This window comes from Sylvia atricapilla, chromosome 15 (assembly GCF_009819655.1).
Source record: "Sylvia atricapilla isolate bSylAtr1 chromosome 15, bSylAtr1.pri, whole genome shotgun sequence".
NCBI lineage: Eukaryota > Metazoa > Chordata > Aves > Passeriformes > Sylviidae > Sylvia > Sylvia atricapilla.
Window position 1 is genome coordinate 4,979,239 of NC_089154.1, and position 19,684 is coordinate 4,998,922.

Here is a 19,684-nt window from a genome sequence, read left to right on the forward strand (position 1 = left end):
AGGGAAAGAGTCTTCCTAAGTCAAATTTACTCTATTCAAAGAAATAAGCTTTACTTCAAGGCATTTTTGTAGTATGCCCATTTTTCTTGTGCTGGTTAAAATGAAGAGAGCCAGGTTCATAACCTGTCCAAGCAGTGCAATAAAGAACATTTAAAGCAGGTGTAAGAGGGTTTTGCTAAGGCAGCTTGGACATACTGATAAAGAAAAAGGAGAAGATTGCTCCACAAAGGAACACAGTCAAGAACAGGGCTCTGGAGCCCTCTTACGGCAGCTCGCTCTCAGCTTCCTCAGAGCAGAATTCCACGGACACCTCGCAGTGTCTGTAAGGACTAAGATGAAATGCCACTAAGACAGGGTGGGAAAGAACATCTTCTGGCTTTTATCACACAAAATGGTAAAACCCCACACTTCCAGCTCCTTCAGTGGTTCTGCTGGGTGTGCAAAGACTGGACAACCCCACGTTTAAAGCGGGACAGAAGACACTGAAACTGGTCTCCTCTGCAGTTTAAGTGCTGCTTCAGCAACAGAAACACACAAGGAAAAAACCAAACCTGCTGCTCCAGTGCTAACAACGGCTCCTTGGGGATGTCAAGCTGACCAGTGCCATGCAGGAAGGCCACACTGATTTCATACCAATATTTCCTTCATTTCCCAAGCCAATAACTTCTGACAGAGCCACAGAGCTCAGTTCCAAAATCCCTGCCCAGCAGCCACGCAGGGAGCACATGGTAAGGAGGGGGCTCACCTAAAGCTGGAAAGAGCATAGCTGCTGGGCTCCGAAGGGGTTACAGAGATTCAACAGCAGGGAAATATTTATGGAGAAAAGATGCTGAGCTGTGCATGTTTTCCAGGCTGGAGATGGTTTTAATTTACCTCTCGCAAAGGCTGTGATTATTTGCTGCTGGTTTTTGTTGAAAGCCTATTCGAGGCTCTCCTACTCCCTCTGGTGTCACAGCTCTGCAGCTGAGCCAGAACAAAACACCCCCTAAACTCACACGAACTACAAGGAATCCTGCTTTTTTTCTCTCTGGAAAAGAGGAAGCCATAATTATAAGCATGAGTGATTACCCTTCCCAGGCACAAAGCAATCTTTGACTATAGCATGCTAAGGACAGTACAGGCATCTCCTAGAGCTTAGAGCTACACCCAGTAGATGTTTTCTTTTCCAGCTCTTCCTTCAGAGACTGGTGTCTGTCTGACTTTAGCTCAACTGCAGCATTCACCATGCTTCTCACTAGATTTTCCTATAGTTCTGGTCAGCATTGACACGCCTGTGCTAAAGTACTAGTTCAGATATTTTTATGAGACGTTTTAAAAATGGGGAAGTTTCCTCACCATTACAAGACTGCAGTCAGGCACCCAATCCTCCTGGGACTAGCTGTACACTGTGGGAGAAGCTGCATCTCACCAGCCCTCTCATATCACTCCATGAACTCCAGGAACCTGCACAGCCCCTTAGACAAAGGGATCCAGTTTTCACCGTGGCTAAAAACTGCCACCTCCCAACCAGTGCTGCTTCCCCAGGTACTTCCCAGATGCCACCCTGCTGCATGGTTCTTCTGCTTCTTTCTTCCCAACCTGCTCCCTCTCTTCTTTGTCTTTATGTTTCTTCTGCTTTATTCCCCTACTGAGCTGCCATATGATGCTGCTATAGCACTGAGGAGAACAAACACAGCTCCTTATCCTCCCTTTTTCATTTGTAGCTGCTTCTCTCCCCATTCCACTTGGGAATCCTGCATCCCCTCCTGCACTGTCTGCCCCATGCCTCTTCCCTATGCTGGCAGCAGCTTACCCAGCCTGGCAGAATCCCTCCTCAGCCCATGTGAACAAGGCTTCCAAGCTCTCCTCATAAAGAGAGACACATTCTCCGATTAATACATACCTTGAAGGGAACCATAAATATTTGCCTGGATTTTCTGTTAATCTTGCTCTGACATAGCTATTAGGATTACTGGAGTGTGGGTTGATAAGCAATGGGGTGAGTGCTGGAGTGTTTCAGGAGATGACAGCAACATCTTGCTGTATTTCACTGATGTGGATACCTTGGTGACCTGCACTAATCCACTTGGAAAATTACTATGAGAGAACAAAGAGTCTTAAAATATGAAGCTGAGGGAGGTGGAATGCTGCAAAGAGAAGTCTATTTCCAGACCAGCCTTTTCTAAATATATGCATAAACATCTGTATTCAGCACTAAGTGGAGAATCACAAACAGAAATGAGCAGAGAATAACCCAGAGCAGGACCTTCCCACACACCCACATCCACATGTATTGGTCCAGCAGGAGAAATCCAGGAGCCATAATTTATAGCATAACCTTTCTCTCAGTACACACACACACACACAGGAGCAACAACCTGAACAACAGCCTGAACAACAGCCATTTTAACAAAGCCCCATACAAAAACCAAGGCTGTTTTGCAGAGTTAGGTCAAAAGCAGAGTTTTGGATGCAGTGATGACCTACGGCCCTTTTCACACAGACCTCTTACTCCTGTATATTAAAATGCTGCTAAGTTCCTTCACCAGCATAATTAGCATGACCCAGTGTGGGGTCAGTAGAAGTCCATCTAGACCTGTGCTGTTTGGAGGGCAAGAGCTCCTCACACTGCTACCCATGGTCCAGGGACAGTCTGCGCTTTATCCAATAGCTCTCTACAAAATCTTCTTTGAATTTGCACTGTGGCCTTTAAATCACACGTGTTCTGAGGTTGTCTCTCCCCTGGCAGCACTAATTAACACACCACAGGATTCCCAGAAGAGTGTAACCTACCGAATCCAGGCTCCCATTCCCTGCAGTCCCTCAGCCCCACGGCTCTCAGTCAGCTCTCTCTAGTTCACACCTAGGCTGGCTCAGCCTGGCCAATCTAGCTGGATCACAGCTGGAAATGGCAGACTGATGATGTTACAGCAATGGATTTCAACTCAGAATGAGCCAAAAGTGACCATTAAATAGGAGGTCCTATAAAAGCATCCATTAATTTCATTCCATTTACAACTAAGTCTAAAGTCTTCCCCATCCCCCTTCTCAATCAGGATCTCCAACTTGATCTAAAAGCTCCAGGATGACTCAAAGCACGGGTTTTCAGCCAGTTCTGCCTTTTAGACTTTTAATACTATCTACTCATTATCTGTTACATTTAAAATGTTACACACATCTCTGGAGGTGTACCCTGACAGACTCATCAAGTGATCTCAACATTTCTCCTCAGAGACTTTGCTTTAACATCTTACTGTCTCTAAGGCAGATTTCTAGACTGCAGAGAATGATTTTCAACTTCTTCTAAGGGTCTTCTACATTCCTGACATTCTTGACTAAGAACTAGGGGAAAACATTTGGTGTCACTAATGTCATAATATAAAGAAAATGTGATCTGACTCCATATGCCCAACACATAAGTCCAAGGACTACAGCAGCTTTCCTGGTAATTGGCACTGCTAGCTTTCACTTTTCCATAGTGATGAGGTACTTCAGAAAAATGATCCAGTCCAAATTTTTGGGATAGCATGTCATCAAACCCACAGAGAGCAGCAAGAAGGTTCACTGATACTGCAAAGGCGTTCTGAGCAGAAAGCAATCTGGAGTAACACATGCAAGCAGATCACGGGAATTTTGCATATTCCTGACAAGCAGCTGTAATGATTCCATGTGGGAGACAAGTCAGAGGACTGTCAGAGTATCTCAGTCTGCTTTGGTATGGCTGCACAGTTGCACAATTCATTACACACAAGAACAGTCCACCCAAAGCACTGAGTAAATGCCTTTTAGTTTTACATAACCAAATCAGCCAGGCCAGCCTTTCCCCCACACCCTGGAGCTCCTCAGTGCCTCTGGGCTGTTTACCCAGTCTCACAGGCAAGGGAAAAATTAGAAAATGGATGTCCAGAAACAGCAGGAGAGTGTGTATGTGCAGGCACACACAGCACCCACACTAATACTAACACTCACTTCTGCAGATACTTCCTGGGCACTGGAGATGGCAGATATCCCACTTCTCTAGAAAAAAAAAGCTGAAGAATAACCCCTGATTTCAGAGTAACAATTGATCAGTCTCTTACTCATGGCAACTTGCCACCTATAAACGGATGCAGGCGAGGGATAACATGTCTCATATTCAGCAGCTACTTCATTCCCATTTAACTTTCAGAGCTCACAGGAGGGAACAGAATAACCAACAGCTACAGCTAATGCACAGCAGCTCTCGCCTCATCAGGCCATCTCATTCCTGCTCACAGCTGGACCTCCAGGCTGCCCCTCGCAGAGACAGAGATTGGAGCCAACTGCAGTGTGAGAGCACTGCTACACACATGGCTGTTCCCAAGCATTTCCCCTGGTATGAGCCACCCTTGTTGGCATCAAGATCTCTAATTTATACCACGCGTTTTAATTTATCTCCTTATGGAGGTAAGGCACAGCGAAAGTAATGGAAAGTGTCACAGCAATATGTGAGTTCAAATATCAGACAAGGGACCTGATCCACGTGTTTGGTGAGGACCCAGGGCTTCTACCTGGTTCTCAGGCAATTCCCTGCATTTTTGCATTGTTTTTACTCATTTGCACACCTTGAGTTCACCGTAGTGCTTGGATCAGGAAAATGAAAGGAAATATATCACAGAATGGTTTGGGTTGGAGAGGACCTTAAAGCTCATCCTGTTCCACCCCCTCCCATGGGCAGGGCCACCTTCCACTACCCCAGGCTGCTCCAAGCCCTGTCCAACCCGGCCTTGGACATTTCCAGGGATGGGGAACTCACAACTTCTCTGAGCAAATATAGTTATATACCCAACACACTGCAGTGCTTGTTTTTTTATAACAGAGGTCAGCCTGGACTAGGTAAAGGGTGCTTTGCTTTCAGAGACCAGCTCAAACCAGCTGTGTTAAGTCTCCTGTGCAGAACACGGTTTAGTCTGGCAGATGGAGATGCTAAGTGAGACTCATTAATCTGTTAGCACTTTCACCCACCCACCAAAATCCCAGTGGTCTGAAGTCATGGTTTTCTGACAAATCCAGAAATCTATAGCTTGTACAACAGCTGCAACCAGAAGGATTTTCCAGGAAGAAAAAAAATGTTTCATTTAACTACATGGGTAGGTAGGTCAAATTATTCAAAGGATCTCAGAGTATAAGAAATTTGTGTCTGAAAGTATCTGCAGCTAGTTTGTGGTACACAACTGGAAAAGGCAACTAATAACTCCTGCAAAGCCCCTGTTCTTCATTCTGCACACCTGAAGCACCACAAAGGGTTAAAGCTACAGGACAACAAAACCCTCCAAAAGAAAAGCTTTTCTTAAAAAACATCCCAGTTGTTACCTGAAGACAGAACAGCTACAAAATCAAGTCTTGTTCACATAACCTCATCTCATTATCCTCTACCTCAGACACAGAGCAGTGAAGACTGAGGCTCCAAACAACAAAGCTCAGAAGCTGGCAAGCTGTGTTCAGGGCTGGCTGGTGCTGTGCCTATCTCCATATCTAGAAAGGTTCAATGCACTCATTCTGGGAGGCCAAGAAAAACTAAATATAGTAGCAGGCTACCAGCAAACACCCAACCTGGCACAGCTTCCAGCTACCTGAAAAATCCATCCCTCTCTCCACAGGCCACTCCGATAGCTGCGATCCTTTCCCTTCTTTGGGGAGAATGTGCTGGAAGGAGGAACTTTCAGGTTTTACTTACATGGGTAATTGCACAAACAAACTAAGGGATGGAGGTAATGCAATAACAGCACTGATACTTCTCACCCAGGGGGATCATCTGGCTCTTCCAGACTGGGGATTTTTATTAAGCTTGACATCCGCTCGCAAATAGAAGGGAGCATCCTTCCCTCACGTGTCAGGAGCCAAGCCCTCGTACAGCAACTGCCTCTAAGAGCAGAGACACCATCCAAGAGCATCTGCTTTGTTTTAACCTCTGCCCTTAAAGGAGGACCCAGAAAGGAAAAAAACCCAAACCCTTTAAGCTGCAGACTGGCTTTGTTGGTGTGTATGAGGCTTTAAATCAGAAAAAGCCTCGGGGAGAGCTGCTCACCTCTCGGCTTCTGAATGGCATCACGGATGTTGTGTTTCAAGCTGTAACCCTGAAGACAGACCCCAATTTTGACCAGGCTTTGAGATTTAGCTTAGAGGCATGCATGCTCCCTACACAAAAAAAAAATGAGGTCAAAGAAGCTTCTTTTGAAAAAATAGAGCAATAAAGCATTCTTTCAGATTGGCTTCACAGGGGATAAATCACCGAACAAATACAGCCATCTTATCTCATTGGCAAATGGCACATTACAGTATCCAGCTTCACTGGAAATGCGTTGCTTAGTCGGAGAGCAAACTGATTTCTCATTGTCTCAGAAAATGCTGCTCTTTACTTTTTACAAGACCTGTTTGTTTTTAAAAATCCACATGATCTCTAAGCAGTGCCAAGCGTGCTTTGCCTCCTGCCTCTCCATGCTTTCCTGGATGCCTCAGGACTTCCTAGCAACCTCACAGCAGAAACACGATCCATCTCTGACCAGGAGGACAACTTGTTTAAAATGGTATCCCAACAATATCCTGGCTGCTCTCCTGGCATTCCCCACATGGATGGGATGCAGCAACCACTGGATTCCATGAACAATGGAGTGAAGGAGGCAAGGCAGGCAGGGCTCTCACAGTACATGGAGGTAAAACTTTCCCCAAACCTTCCATTTTTACCTTCTTTGTTCCTTCTAAAACCAAGCACAGACACTAAGGACACCCAGTGAGGAACAAGAGCTCACGGGTGGTTACAGAGCCATCCTTGGCTGCGGCGATGCCTGTTCAGCATTTTGGCACTGATTTATGACAAGTGCACTTGCCTTTCCATTAGCCACAGCTCTCTCAGTTGACCCCTGGGCTGAGTGGCAGCCTCGACATTAAACTCCCATCGGCTTTCAGTCCCACTGACCTCATCCCCAAAACTCGCTGCCATGTTTTACATCAGCCGGGGCCGACACATTCCATTAATGCTCCCCTGGCTCGGGGAAACATCTGCTTTGTTTACACTGGTAGCAGCACAGAGAACACTTAAAGCATCACCTTTGTTACCCCAGCCCATAGCAGGAGGAGCAGTCATGCATGGGGCAGGCCCTGGACCTCCTGACCCCAGCACTCCAAACTGGCCATCAGTTCTTCAGCAGGGCAGAGGTCACTCACACCATCAAGGCATGGGAGAGGTGTTGGGAAGTAGCAAAGAAGGTGGATTCCTCCAGGCCAGAAGTGCAAGTTTGAAGGGGAAATTTGTGCTGACCCTAGCTGAGGATGAGCAGGCTGACTGGAAATGAGAATGGGTGAAAAAATGTCAGAAAATTATTAATTTTTTAAAAATCCAAATGGTTTTACAGACTGAGGCAGAGATTCAATGGATATGGATGGCTAATGGTCCATCTTAACCAAATGTGGACCTCCAGAGTGCTGCTGGGTGCCAAAGCCACCTTCACATCCCTGCAGCTCCATGACCAGGGCAGGGGTCCCTGCAGAGTGGTTTGTCCCACAGCAACAGGGAGGGACAGGATATCTTCCTGAAAGCAAAGTACACTCCCTCTAAAAGCACTGCAGGAACCACACCACAACTTAGCTACAGCCACCTGGGAGAGTCCTACAGCTCCGAAATACCTGTTCAGGCAGGGGATGTTTATCTATCACTGCTATGTGCTGGAGGCTTAGGGCAAGTCTCCACCAGATCAAGGGGGAATGTTACTCCCCATTTCCCCAAAGATTTCTGACAGCTAAGACATCCAAAAGACAAACCCCAAACACTTGTTGCTGCTGTTGTTCCAGTGTTAGGTGTGCATCAAATTAACCCCTGATGTCTGCTGCTGCTGCAAGCTTCCTTTACTGTTAACCACTCAGTCAAGGCTATAGCTGCTAACAAGCCCATTAGGACACAAGAATGTATAGCAGCCTTGGAATATCCAACAGCAGCAGCCACAATAGAGGCCCTGCACACCATATACAGGGCATTCAGCAAGGGACATATGCTTTTGTTAAAATGAATTCAGGAACAGGTTTTTCCCATCACTGATCATCTCAACAGTCCATGAATTTGCTGCATTTTAGATTTTTGCCTTGCCCTTTGACAGAGCTTGGACTATGAACTCACACAAAAAGATCCTGACACTCACAGAGGGCTTAGACCACAATTCCAACATCCCTATAAACAAGCAACAAACCCCCAAACCATCCTCTTAAAATTTCTTAATTTTGAAACTGCACACTAATGAAACCTGGTTTGATTGGGGCTGTGCCATGCAATTCTGTTGACTTAACCCCACTAATCCTGAATGCAATGACAGGTATTGGGGAGGGAAAAGAATAAAAACTGTATTTGCTCGTGATCTTCTACAATACATAGGGGAAGATGACGAGCAACATAATCTGCACAAACACTCCTTGTTTTTCAGCTCATTCCCAGTGTCCAAAGTATCAGCAGGTCACAGCTTTGCCAACGCCATCACAAAGCTGAAACACTGACTTAAGGATTTTTATCTAGTCCCTCCTTTCAACCAAAAAGATGAAAATTCAGTCTGAAGAGAAAAGCTGGCACTGAATGAGACAAATCAAATTGGCCCTTTCCGGTTCCTTAATTCACATGTTAGGGGACAACCACAGCTGGGAATTTCAATCTCTGGAGCAATTAAGGAAAATTAAATTCAGGGAATGAGGCCTTATGCACTCAAAGCTTCATTAACCCTCTTGCCTTTTAATTAAATACGTGCACATGAAATTTTGGACAGAATACTTGCCTCACTGACAATGCTCAATTTTAGTGGTAAATCAGTACTTGCCTTTTTTTATAAAAAAAAAAAAAAAAAAAGTACACTGGGATTGTAAACTCCAGACCTCTCCAGCTTCACAATGGCTTTATTAAATACAGTAGAAATTACTGCCTATCATCAGCTCCCACTTCATGGGAATGTCTGCTCTCCCTCAAATGCACCAGCAAAGCTCTGCTTTGGGCTTGCTTCAAGATAACAGACAGCCCCACCAACACCACGGATAAAACATGAGCCAGGATTTAAGAGCCCTACACTTATTACCATCAGTAAGAGAAATAAAGTTGGCGAGCTACAGCAGGATAGGTTTTACAGCCCACGGAGCAGAGATTAGAGCAGCCAGCCTCTCTTTTAAATACTGCTCATCCTTACAAAAGCCTCAGGCAGGCGCCAAAGGCAGTGTGTGACTAGGACAGTTTAACGGATAATCTTTGAAAGGGGATATTGTCAAGTCTGCCCAGCCTAAATATCGAGCTGCCTTTGTGTGAGTTACCATCTGACTTGTGAGGGAGTCACGCTGCTCCTGCGCTGGCCTCCCGCCTTCCTGGGAATGTCAATGAAGCAGATTTGAGCTCATAGGGATGCACGACCGGCCCGAGCTCCAACTGCTTTGATACTTCCCCACATCCACCCACAACAGGGGCTCCCAGCTGATGCATGGGCAGGCAGTCACACATTCTGGGACCAGCAGCACAGAGAGGGAAGACACACATGGTCCCCTTGGTGTCTCCAAGAGACTTCTCAGGAATCTGCCACCTTGAGCCAGACATTTCACCCAGAGATGTGCTCTCATTACCAGCAACCAAAGTCATGCCTCTGGGAGGGATCAGCCTTCAGTCTGTCTCTTTTCTTTGTAAGCATGTTTTTGGAAGAAGGACTTGTCTTTCGCCAGCACACACTGATCACTTCTGGGTTTGTAGTTTACTGCTGACCTACGCATTTCAGCTGTTTTGACTATTCAAAGACGATGGCTTACATTTAGAGATGACCTTCTCTGACTGTCACTTACCATAAGAGTCGATACATTTTACAGTCAATGACACTCCCATCTTCACACGTGCCCCCTTCTCCAGGGGAAAGCTAACACAACAGACAACTGTTCACACAAGGCCTCCAAGGGATGCCAGATTCCCAAGCGGATGCTTTGCCCAATTGAGTGAAGAGGCACAGCTCCATTAACCAGAAGCAGGCAATTCCTCATGCCCAATATTCACAGGTTAATTGCTGCATCCCTAAAATAATGTTCTGGTTTAATAGCAGCCGTATTCTCTCGCATGGAACAGAGTGAGCTGTTTGCTGCTGTAGGATGCCCTTGGTGCTACCAAGGACAATCTGAACACACTGAGCATGACAGGCTCTTGCTGAATGCAAAAATAAATGCAGCCACTTTGCTTCCTCAGCCTTTGACACCAACAGGGGAAGGGTCTTCCTGCTACAGCAATGAGGGGCACGTGAATTTCGTGATGCTTGAAGTGCTGCCAGGCAGAACACAACCCATCACTCCATTTCCCCGCTGCTGGAAATTACAGGTCCATTAACCCTTCTCTGTGCACTAGACGCTTTCCCCATCTGCACACAGCAAATAAGCAAAGAGGATGTGCATGGTAAGTGTGCACAGGTGTGCTCCAGGATGGAGGCATTTCCAATGCAAACCTGCCCATACAAACAGTTCTGCTCTCCAGTTCTGATGCTATCATTTTATGATGACAACATTTCCTGACCCAGTTTCTATCTTGCTCCCCATTCCTCTGCTACAAGTAGTAATTAGTAATGTCAGTGTTCTGGCTGAATTGCTACAGTCCATTAATAATGCAATAGTAACAGAGAGAGAGCAAAAGAAAAGAGGCTTGAAGGTTAAAAGCAATAAGAGAATGTATTTTGGGGGACATTGGAAGGGGAGAGGAGAAGAGGAGGAGAACTGTTGGCCTACTGAGATTATAAAACATACACTTCAAAACATATAATTCCTTTCAGGTGGAAGTGGTGAGTGAGTCAGTCATGGCTAATTAGAGGATAATATGCAAATAGGAATGACACACAGAGGTGATTTTTACTAAATCAGAAGTAAACTTGTGTTTCACTCTCCCTTTGCCCCTCTAAACCTGCTGCCTCACCACTTGGTGTTCCCGTTTCTCCGTTACTCATGTTTTGGAGGTGAGTGGTAACCTGGGATCCCACACATGACACACTGAAGTTTCCTCTCTGCAGAGAATTTCTGCTGAGACCAGCCTGTACCTGCCCATCTACAGCCAAACCTTTAATGCCACTAATCCATCTGCTCCAGGCACACCTTAACCCCAGGCTCTGCTGAAGCTGTTTATTACATGTACTATGAACCTAAAATAGAGCTGGGTTTGAACAGGTAAGCCAGCACTTTCCAAGGCTTGGGAATCTTCTCCACCTGACAGCAGCTCCCTCGAGAGCAACAGCCTCATCCCCACCTAAGGCACATATTCCTCCCCATGACACTGAATAAAGCTGCTGGAACTGCATCTTTAACTGCATCACCTGGGAACTCGGATTTTTTCCTTTTATTTTCTCCTTTTCCTGCTAAGCCCAGCATAGAACTGAAAGCAATAAAGGAGCTGATAGGTTTGGTGATAATTCCTTGGCTGTTCCTATTAATAAAAACAACTCAGATCAAGAGTGGAAGGGCTGAAGTGTCTCTGCATGCCACAAAGGTTTGGGGCAGGGATCTTCTACAGGAAGATTTGTAAGACAATTGGACTCTGAAAGGTCTTCTCTCCTGTTTGGCATTTACAACCTCCTACATGGTACCAGGCCTCTTGTGAGTGATGATGTACAAAGCAATACAAGTGCTTTTTCCATTACCTGAAATCACACACGTCACTCCCTCTTGAAATATATATTTCAATAAATCAAGCTTATCAATGCTATAATTTAACTGCAGCACAGCTCATTCTGACGCTTAAGAGAACTACTCCAAAGTCCTCTAGCACAAAGTGCTTGGATGACTACCCAGAAAGCATAAAAACCCATCAGGCTCATTGAGATCAACTCGTGGAAGAAAGGCAAAGGAAGAAGAAGAAAAAGGAAGGACCAGCTTCAGAACAGCATGGTGTTTTGGGCCTTTCAAGTATCACTTCCTCTGTAGAGAGGAAGTGAGAGGAGCTGGAGGTTCTCAGATACAAACAGCTTCCCCTCACCGACAATGAGAGAAAAGGATTGGTGTTTTTAAAAAGAAAAAGGAAAAAAAAAAAAACAAAAACAGAAGAAAAAAGGAAAAAGGAAAGCAGGCCAGCCCTGAACACACTGTGACCAAATTAGGAAACAAACTCCACTGACAGCCTCCAGAATGGCCATGGTCTGCAGCAGCCTTGTGTTAGCTCAGGAAGTCTGATGACTCTGTCATCTGCTGAAATCTGTTTATGTGCAAACAGAAAGGAGAAGCAAAACACCTCCCCACACTCCCTGCACAAGGTTAGGCCATCTCAGGCTCTGGCCTGAGGAGTCATCAGTGCCCTGACTCGATGCTATTCCAAACCTCTGCTGCTGACTCACGCTCCTCCAAAGATAACTCTGCCCTGGAAGCACTAAGGTACAGCAAAATGAGGTGTATGGGGGTTTTTAAGTGCATTTTTTAAGTGGTTAGCTGTGGCAGATGAAGCTGAGGTTAGAGATCAGTGATTACTACGACAGGAATGTGAGGGGGAGGAAAGAGAAGGAAGATACAGCTTCTTGAGTAAGGTCAGAACAATGTTTTTAATTTGCCTTGGGAACAGCCTTTTTCCATCCTTTCCAACATCCATTTCCACTGCAGCAGCAAAATGATAACCCTCCTTCAGCACACTGCAAATGCACCAGGCAGGGTTTTAACCTTAAACTGCTGTGGTAAGGACCTGTACCAAGCTCACAGCAGTCCCAGGAACATGCAGTGGCACTGCTACCCTGTTGTGGGGACAGACAAGTGACTGGACAAAGCTGCTTCACTGTTTCTCCATGTTCAAGGCAGCCAACAGTCATTCACAACCCACTCAGGGTGTTCTCATCCAATTCCTCATGGAACCTATAACTTATCTCCAAAGAGTCATCGTAAATCAGAACTGACCACCACAGGTGTGCTGCTTCTCTCAGTGCTCCCTTTGCCAAAATAGTTGTAGGCCTCCTGTGCCCAGGAACAAAAGGCTAATTAAGATCCTGAAGCTTAAATTTCCATCTCCACATGAAGTTGCACTCAGTTTATTACTTCTGAACCCTTTTTCCCCAGCAAAGGACAGAACTACGAATGGGAGGTAGCACTGCTACCTCGTATGGACCTGACACAGAGGCACTCACCAGTCAGTGAACAGCCTTTTCAATTGGCTTTTCACTGACTGGATATTGCTGTACAAGGCAGAAAGCAAGCACAGGAGTAAGCTTTGTTGCTCAAAATTGCACTGACTTACAGTCCATTTTTAAAGGGACTAGTCTGAGTTCCTGCTTTCAGTGGCTTTTTTTTTCCCCCTACTGCAAGAGGCAGATACCCCATTTAACCTGACCTCTTTCCTCAGGTCCATTTCCAGGCTGGGCCTCACCCTCTCCTCCTCTGTCAGACTCATTTATCAAGTGAAGCATTTCCACATACCACTGCATAAATAGACTTGACCTTGTTAAAGCACAGCAGCACCTGAGTCCCCACTGATGGAGTCTCTCCACTCCTACCCTCTTTCCAGGAGGGGTATTCTCAGAGCTTCTACAGCCCTTTCCTATGTGCCTCAAAGGGTGGCGAGTTGGCAAGCAGTGATTCAGGGCTGGTTATTGTGCCTCCTTTTCTGGAAAGGGGCATCTAGGACCAATTTACTGCTGGCACCACTCAATTCTTGCAACTGTTCCTGCCCAGTCCAAGCACACAGCAAAAATCAAAGTGTAAGATAGTACTCCGGCACATGGCTTTCCCTTGTTCCCCTTGCAGTTTCTTCCCAGGATAAGTAGCTCATCTCCCAGCATAAATCTGGGGATGAGAAGATCTCCTCACTCTCAGCAGTCCCCAAGCAACTCTTGACCCTTCCCGCCTTGATGGGACAACCCACATGGTTCAGCGCACGTGCCTGTCCTCCACAGGATTGTACTTTTAAGGTTTGCTCTACCACGAGTTGCTCTCTGCTGTTATCTATCTCCCTTCAGAACCTGGCAATAAAACCTGCTGGGGTGTTATCTGCTGCCTACAATCACCTCAACTCCACCTTCGACCTTGGTCCCTCCCTCCAGCCCATCCCTCTGCGGAGATAGGGAATGAGCCGAGCTCCGATAGCATCGTGCTCGCCCTGCCTGCGGCTCGGCACCGGCACCGCTGCTGCAGCCGAGCTTCAATGTCCTTTTATGGAAGAAAAATGAAAATTGCCTGCCCAGCCGTGGAGAGCCTGAGCCGGGCTGAGCCGAGCTGACAGACGGAAACTCGCCATTTGTTGTGGTTTTGGCACTGACAGGGCCCGGCGAGTTCCCATGCGCGCTCTAAGTTTAAAAAGGGAGCAGCCGAGAGCTCCAGAGCAGGAGGTACCAGGGATGCAGTGCTCTGGAGGAAGATGGTAGAGCCATGAAAAGATGGCTTAGAGAATTCTGCTGATGTGGACATGTGGGAGACAGGTCTCCAGATTTAAGTGGACACAGGCAAGAGTGCTCCATTCCTGAGCCCTATCCCAGGAAGTGTTCAAGGCCAGGCTGGATAAAGCCCTAAGCAACCTGGTCTAGTGGAAGGTGTCCCTGCCCATGGGGGTGAGGGGGGTGAAAACAAATGGTCTTCAATGGTTCTTTCAATCCAAACTATTTTGTAGTTCTATGAAGACACATAACAACATCGTCCACACCACATTTCCTTCTCTTCCTTGTCTCAACAAATTTTCTCGAGAGACACAGGAGGATGGGAATTTAAACAGGGGTTGAGACTCAAGGTCATTGCCACCAAGAAGAAATTAGGGAGGGGTCTGCCACAGCAAATACCACCTTCAGCTCTGCTCTGCACTAAAGCTGCAGGGTTAAGCTCCAAATAACAATCAAATCCAAATAAACAGGCTCAAGGAAAAACATACGGATAATAGCAATAAGAATGTCTGAACAGAGAATGAGATGGGGCCACGGGACTTTCAAAATGTTTGTGCTGCTGTCAGGAAGCTGAATGAGACAGCAGACTTCAACAGCTGGGAAAACATGTTGCAAAACAAGGAGAATTAAGTAATTCTCCATATGTATATCCTACTCTGAGGCATTCTGGACAAGCTCAATTTCTCCAACCAGGACAATCTTTTTTTCCATGTTGCACACATACCCTGCCAGCTACAAATCCTGATACACTTTAAGCCTAAACCCACAGCACATCTGGAGATGGGCAGGGCAGCTCTGGGCAGCATAGCCCAGCCTTTAGCAGAGAAGTAATGGGCTCTGTGGTATGTGTTGGATGACATCCTTGGACAGCTGTGTCATCCTGAACACATCCCCTGGTGCTGGGTGCTGGATTACACAAACACTTCCCCCTGCACTCCATAAAACACTCCTAACCAGATCATCGCCTTGTTACCCACCTCTGAACCACAAGCAGCTGCAAGTGCCTTGCTGCACCAGGTACAGAGATCACGGGTGTCACAGTATCCCCCCCTTACCTCCTTCTGCATCTTCAAGTCTTGTTGATCAAGCAATAATTTATTTCAGCAAGATCATCCCTCTCAGAGCCATGCAAACCGCACAGCGCGATTCGCGTTCTTTACTAGTGGTGGTGGTACCCTGCTAAGAGCAGCTGTGTTCAGGCACAGCTCAGTGCAAGTTTAAACTTGTCTCACTTCCAGCAGAAAATGAAGGCTAAAAGCAGCTGGCTGCATCTGTTCCTGGCCAGTACCTCTAAATCAATCCTGAGCCACAGACAGCTTAAAAAGGCGTGCCCTAAAACACCAAGTCTCAGTGCTGCTAATTAAAACATGCGAGGATTGGTGGTGGCCAGAGAGCCTAAGCTGAAAATGAAAGGCAAAAGAGCAGAGATTTTATCCATCTGAGATAAGCACATCAAATGCTCAAGGCACTCCCCAAACCCACTGTGGATGCACAGGAATGGCAGCTGCCCAGGCCAAGGGTAATGCCATCCCACACCACGCAGCCACATGCCATCACCTCTTACACCCAGTCAGCACTAACCCAGACATCTAGGTACCATAAAGCAGTAAAAATTCCACTGCTGTGAAAAGGAGTTTTAAGGAAAAGTCTTGGAAATGCAAGTCCCTGCAATGTGGCCTGGCTATGAAATGAGTGCTGGGGGTTTCAAGCTCTCCACTGCTCTGTGCATGCATTATTTCCATGGCAACAGCAGCTTTCAGCTCCCCATCTCTTGCTGGCTGAAAGCCCTGCAGTGCTTTGTGCTGAGACTGCAAAGAAGGGAAGCCATCTCCCTCTCCCACAACACGGCGTCGGGGATGGCAGCACCAGCTGGGAACAAAAGCCTTGTCTTCAACATTGTGGGGTCTTGGGAGGAGGGAGGCTGAGCAGAGAGGATGGACTTCCTTTTCTGGTGGAAAACAGCACTTCCCCCACCATGCAGAAGTTCACACTCGCCTCCCAGTGCTGCACAACTCAACCAGCAACATGTGCCTTTCCTTGTTTTACCACAGCTGCCAGTTTTGGTTGCCCGGTAGCGCTGAGAGCAGAAATGTGCATCCTTAGAGATGAGAAATTTGAGCACTGCTTCCATGCAGGGATCCTTCCCAAGATGGAGGCAGAACATGCAGGCTGGAAAACCCTCCTGTCACCAGGAAGCCTGGCTCCATGTGCAGTCAGCAGCTTATTACAGAGCAAAACCTTAATACTCAGCCAAATCTGAGTGAAAGCTGCCTCTGCCCCAGCACCAGCTCAGACTGCACACACACAATGCATCCGCAGGGTGGCTCAAACAACAATTTTTCCTTGGCTAACTAAGCTTTTCCTCCATCCTGCTCTTTGTCATACTAAGATTCAAGCCCTGGCCACCTAACCAGGAGCCAAACTCGATGCCACACAGCTGGAGCCACAGTGGCCCTGGCAGATGGTGCCAGCTCATCTGCATGCTCTCCGCGCAGCCAGGCACTCACAGGAGGCAGGGCAGCTCTGCCCATTGCTCAGGTTACAATCAGCCACATTTTGGTCCCTGCAAGGTGCAAATGACTGGAACAACCACCAAGATGCACAAGCAGTGACCTGGGTGTATGTGGAGCTCTTATTGCTGAGCCCAGCATACAGACACACAGCCAAAGTGAAGGCTTCCAGCTGGTTCACATCACTTGCTTTACAACATATCCATAGCTGGCCCAAGTATGAATGAACCTCCGTGCAAGATTTAATGGAGACCCTTGAGGGTATCAACACAAACTCCCAAAGCCAGACAAAGGATCCAGTGATGGAGCACAGGGATACAACAGGTCCACCATCTGGTCCTCCTCTCCCCACCTTCAAAGAGCTCTGAGATTTTGGGAGAGACACATTTTGACTTTCCCCTTTCCACACTTCCCCTTGCTTTAGGTTCAGCTGTGTGAGTGCAGTCCTTCCAACCAGAGAGGGACTCCTTCCAGGATCAGTCATCACCACCATCAAGTCTGCCAGAGGCACTGCTAGCAAAGCCAATGCATCCTCTCCAACCTCTGTGGAGTTCCCTGGATTAGTCCTTTCCTCCCTTAGGGCAACCATTTCCTGCAAGCAAGAGCATTAACTGAAATCTTCATTCTGGAGAGAGAGGAGATAGCAGGAATATGAAGAACCACTGCAGCTGATGCTGCAAGATACCACATCCTGCTATCCAAATTCCTCACCCTCAACTTCAAATCCTAAAGTCGTTAAAGACTTCTAAGAAGAGCACAAAGCTACTCAGCAGATTTTCAGCTAATGAATCAACACAAGCTGTCCAGGAAACCAGAAATCCAGCCCACTGGAATGCTGTAACCCCAGGGAGGAGGGGGAACAGGCAGTACGCTAGGAAGGAAATGAAACAGTGAAGCAGCAGGAAAGGAACATTTATTTCAGTACTGATCCCTCTTCCCATGGTTCCTCTGCTACATTTCACATTCCAGGGAAAAAGTTACTTCAATTCATTTTGGCTATTGAAGGGTTCATGTTCTTCAAGCCCAAATTCTGTTCTGTATTGCTGACATACATACATTTTGAAAACAACTCAGCTTTTGCAAAAACAGTTAGAAAAGATTGAGATTTAAACGTGAACCAACACTGCCACCTAGTGCCTAGCAAACCTCCTTACTCAACACTGGAACAATCCACAGCACTACACTTCCCTTCCCTGTCGTGAAGGGTTGATGTTAACAAAACCAACCTGGAGATCAGGATCTAAAATGGAACTGTGCATATTTCATATACAGCTTTCTCCTCCGAAGTTAGTTCAATTCTCACACCAGACTGCAGAGTTCAGCACTGGCAACTTCAAGTTCTCCAGACAACAGAATTTAACTTTCTTCTCAATATAGGCAAAAGGTAATAACCACATCAATGAGAGAACCCAAAGCTCTGGCAGCTACAAGTGTAAGGTTAATGCCCTCAGGAGTAATTTCAGTGATTAGCAGGAATCTCAGGTCTCATGAGAATTCACTGTTGTGGCTACAGTTTTGCAAGAGGCCTTGTAGCTTTGTGCCAAGCACTGATCCTGCTCTGCCTTGCTGGCACCAGATGTAAGCAGGGTCTTGCATCTGTTCACGAGACTGGGAAACATTTCTGTGCTTCTGTTTCTCCCCACAACTGATGGTGCAGAAGCAGCAAGTTTTCCCCATTCCATCCCCCCAGTCGGCCTGATGATTCTCCTGTTATGGCCATTAGCAACTGAGGAGAACACAAACATCTGCCTTGAATGGCTGACATTTCAGCCAGCTCTTCCAACAAGTTTTTTTGTCACTTCCAACTGAAGTCCTCACGGCTCTCCTGCCCAACACTCCAGGAGAGACCAAATGTGAAGTAACCCCCAGTTACCTTTCTGCAGCGGGGATTGGGGCAGCTGAACCGCTTCACATCGCTGTCCAGGAGAGCTGGGAAGTTACAGAAGGGACACCTGTAGCCCAAAACAAGATGCCATTAATGCAGAGTGCCAAACATAGCTTTGCTGAAAGCTGATTTAGTCAAATAACTGCGTGGAAGTTGCTAAGGCTGCCAACCCAATGCCTGTTGCCAGGATGTGCTGACTATTGCCTTTTTGCTTGTATTTCTTCAATCACTTCCCCGTTTGCAATCAAAATATTATATGCTCAGCACTGCTTTTGACCATGTAATTTAGTGGATCAGCACAGAGCTGGCAAGCAAGTCTTGGGGGAGACAAGTCTATTGAATTTTAATCTGCCTCTAGTCAAAGGCAGAATAAAAACAGACCTGAGAAGGCAGAAGTCTGAATTTATAATCCAGCTCTTTAAAAGCTACCTATCTCAGAGTCAGCACAAACGCAGGGTTTTAGGGAACAATTTCCCACAGCAGTAAGTGCAGCATTCTCTGTGGGACACCCACCTGACGAGCTCATCTGCACAGGCAGCAGCCACCTCCTCCTCGGCCTTCCGCTCATAGTATTTACAGAGGATGTTCTCTGGAAGCACTTTCTCCAGCTCACTGGTGGGGAAGGAACACGTGCAACTGCCTTCCATGCAGCTGAGCTCTGACTGGGGTTGGAAAGAGAGCTCCAGTTCAGTATGACATAAGCAAAAAGCAGCTCAGGATCCAGAACGGATCCAAGCAAATCAGTGCAGAGCCTTGCTCAGACAGCGTAAGAACTAAAGTCACCACATCTCAGAATGACTTGGGTTTTGGGACTTCAAAAATCATCCAGTTCTAAACCTCTGCCAAGGGCAGGGACAGCTTCCACCATTCCAGCTTGCTCCAAGTCCTGTCCAACTTGGCCTTGAATACCTCCAGGGATTGAGGCATCTGCAACTTGTCTGGGTAACCTGTGCCAGTGCCCTATAACAAAA

General features: G+C 46.7%; 1 protein-coding gene across 1 annotated transcript in view; it reads right to left on the reverse strand.

The window, feature by feature from the left end:
* The window catches only part of RNF216 (ring finger protein 216), a 76,544-nt gene that overhangs the window by 28,267 nt on the left and 28,593 nt on the right, over positions 1 to 19,684 (reverse strand). The window contains exons 13-14 of the mRNA XM_066329792.1: positions 19,227 to 19,375; positions 18,702 to 18,780 (exon numbers count right to left, since the gene is read on the reverse strand). Of these exons, the coding sequence (XP_066185889.1) occupies positions 18,702 to 18,780; positions 19,227 to 19,375 (228 nt within the window). The remainder of the gene's footprint in view (positions 1 to 18,701; positions 18,781 to 19,226; positions 19,376 to 19,684) is intronic.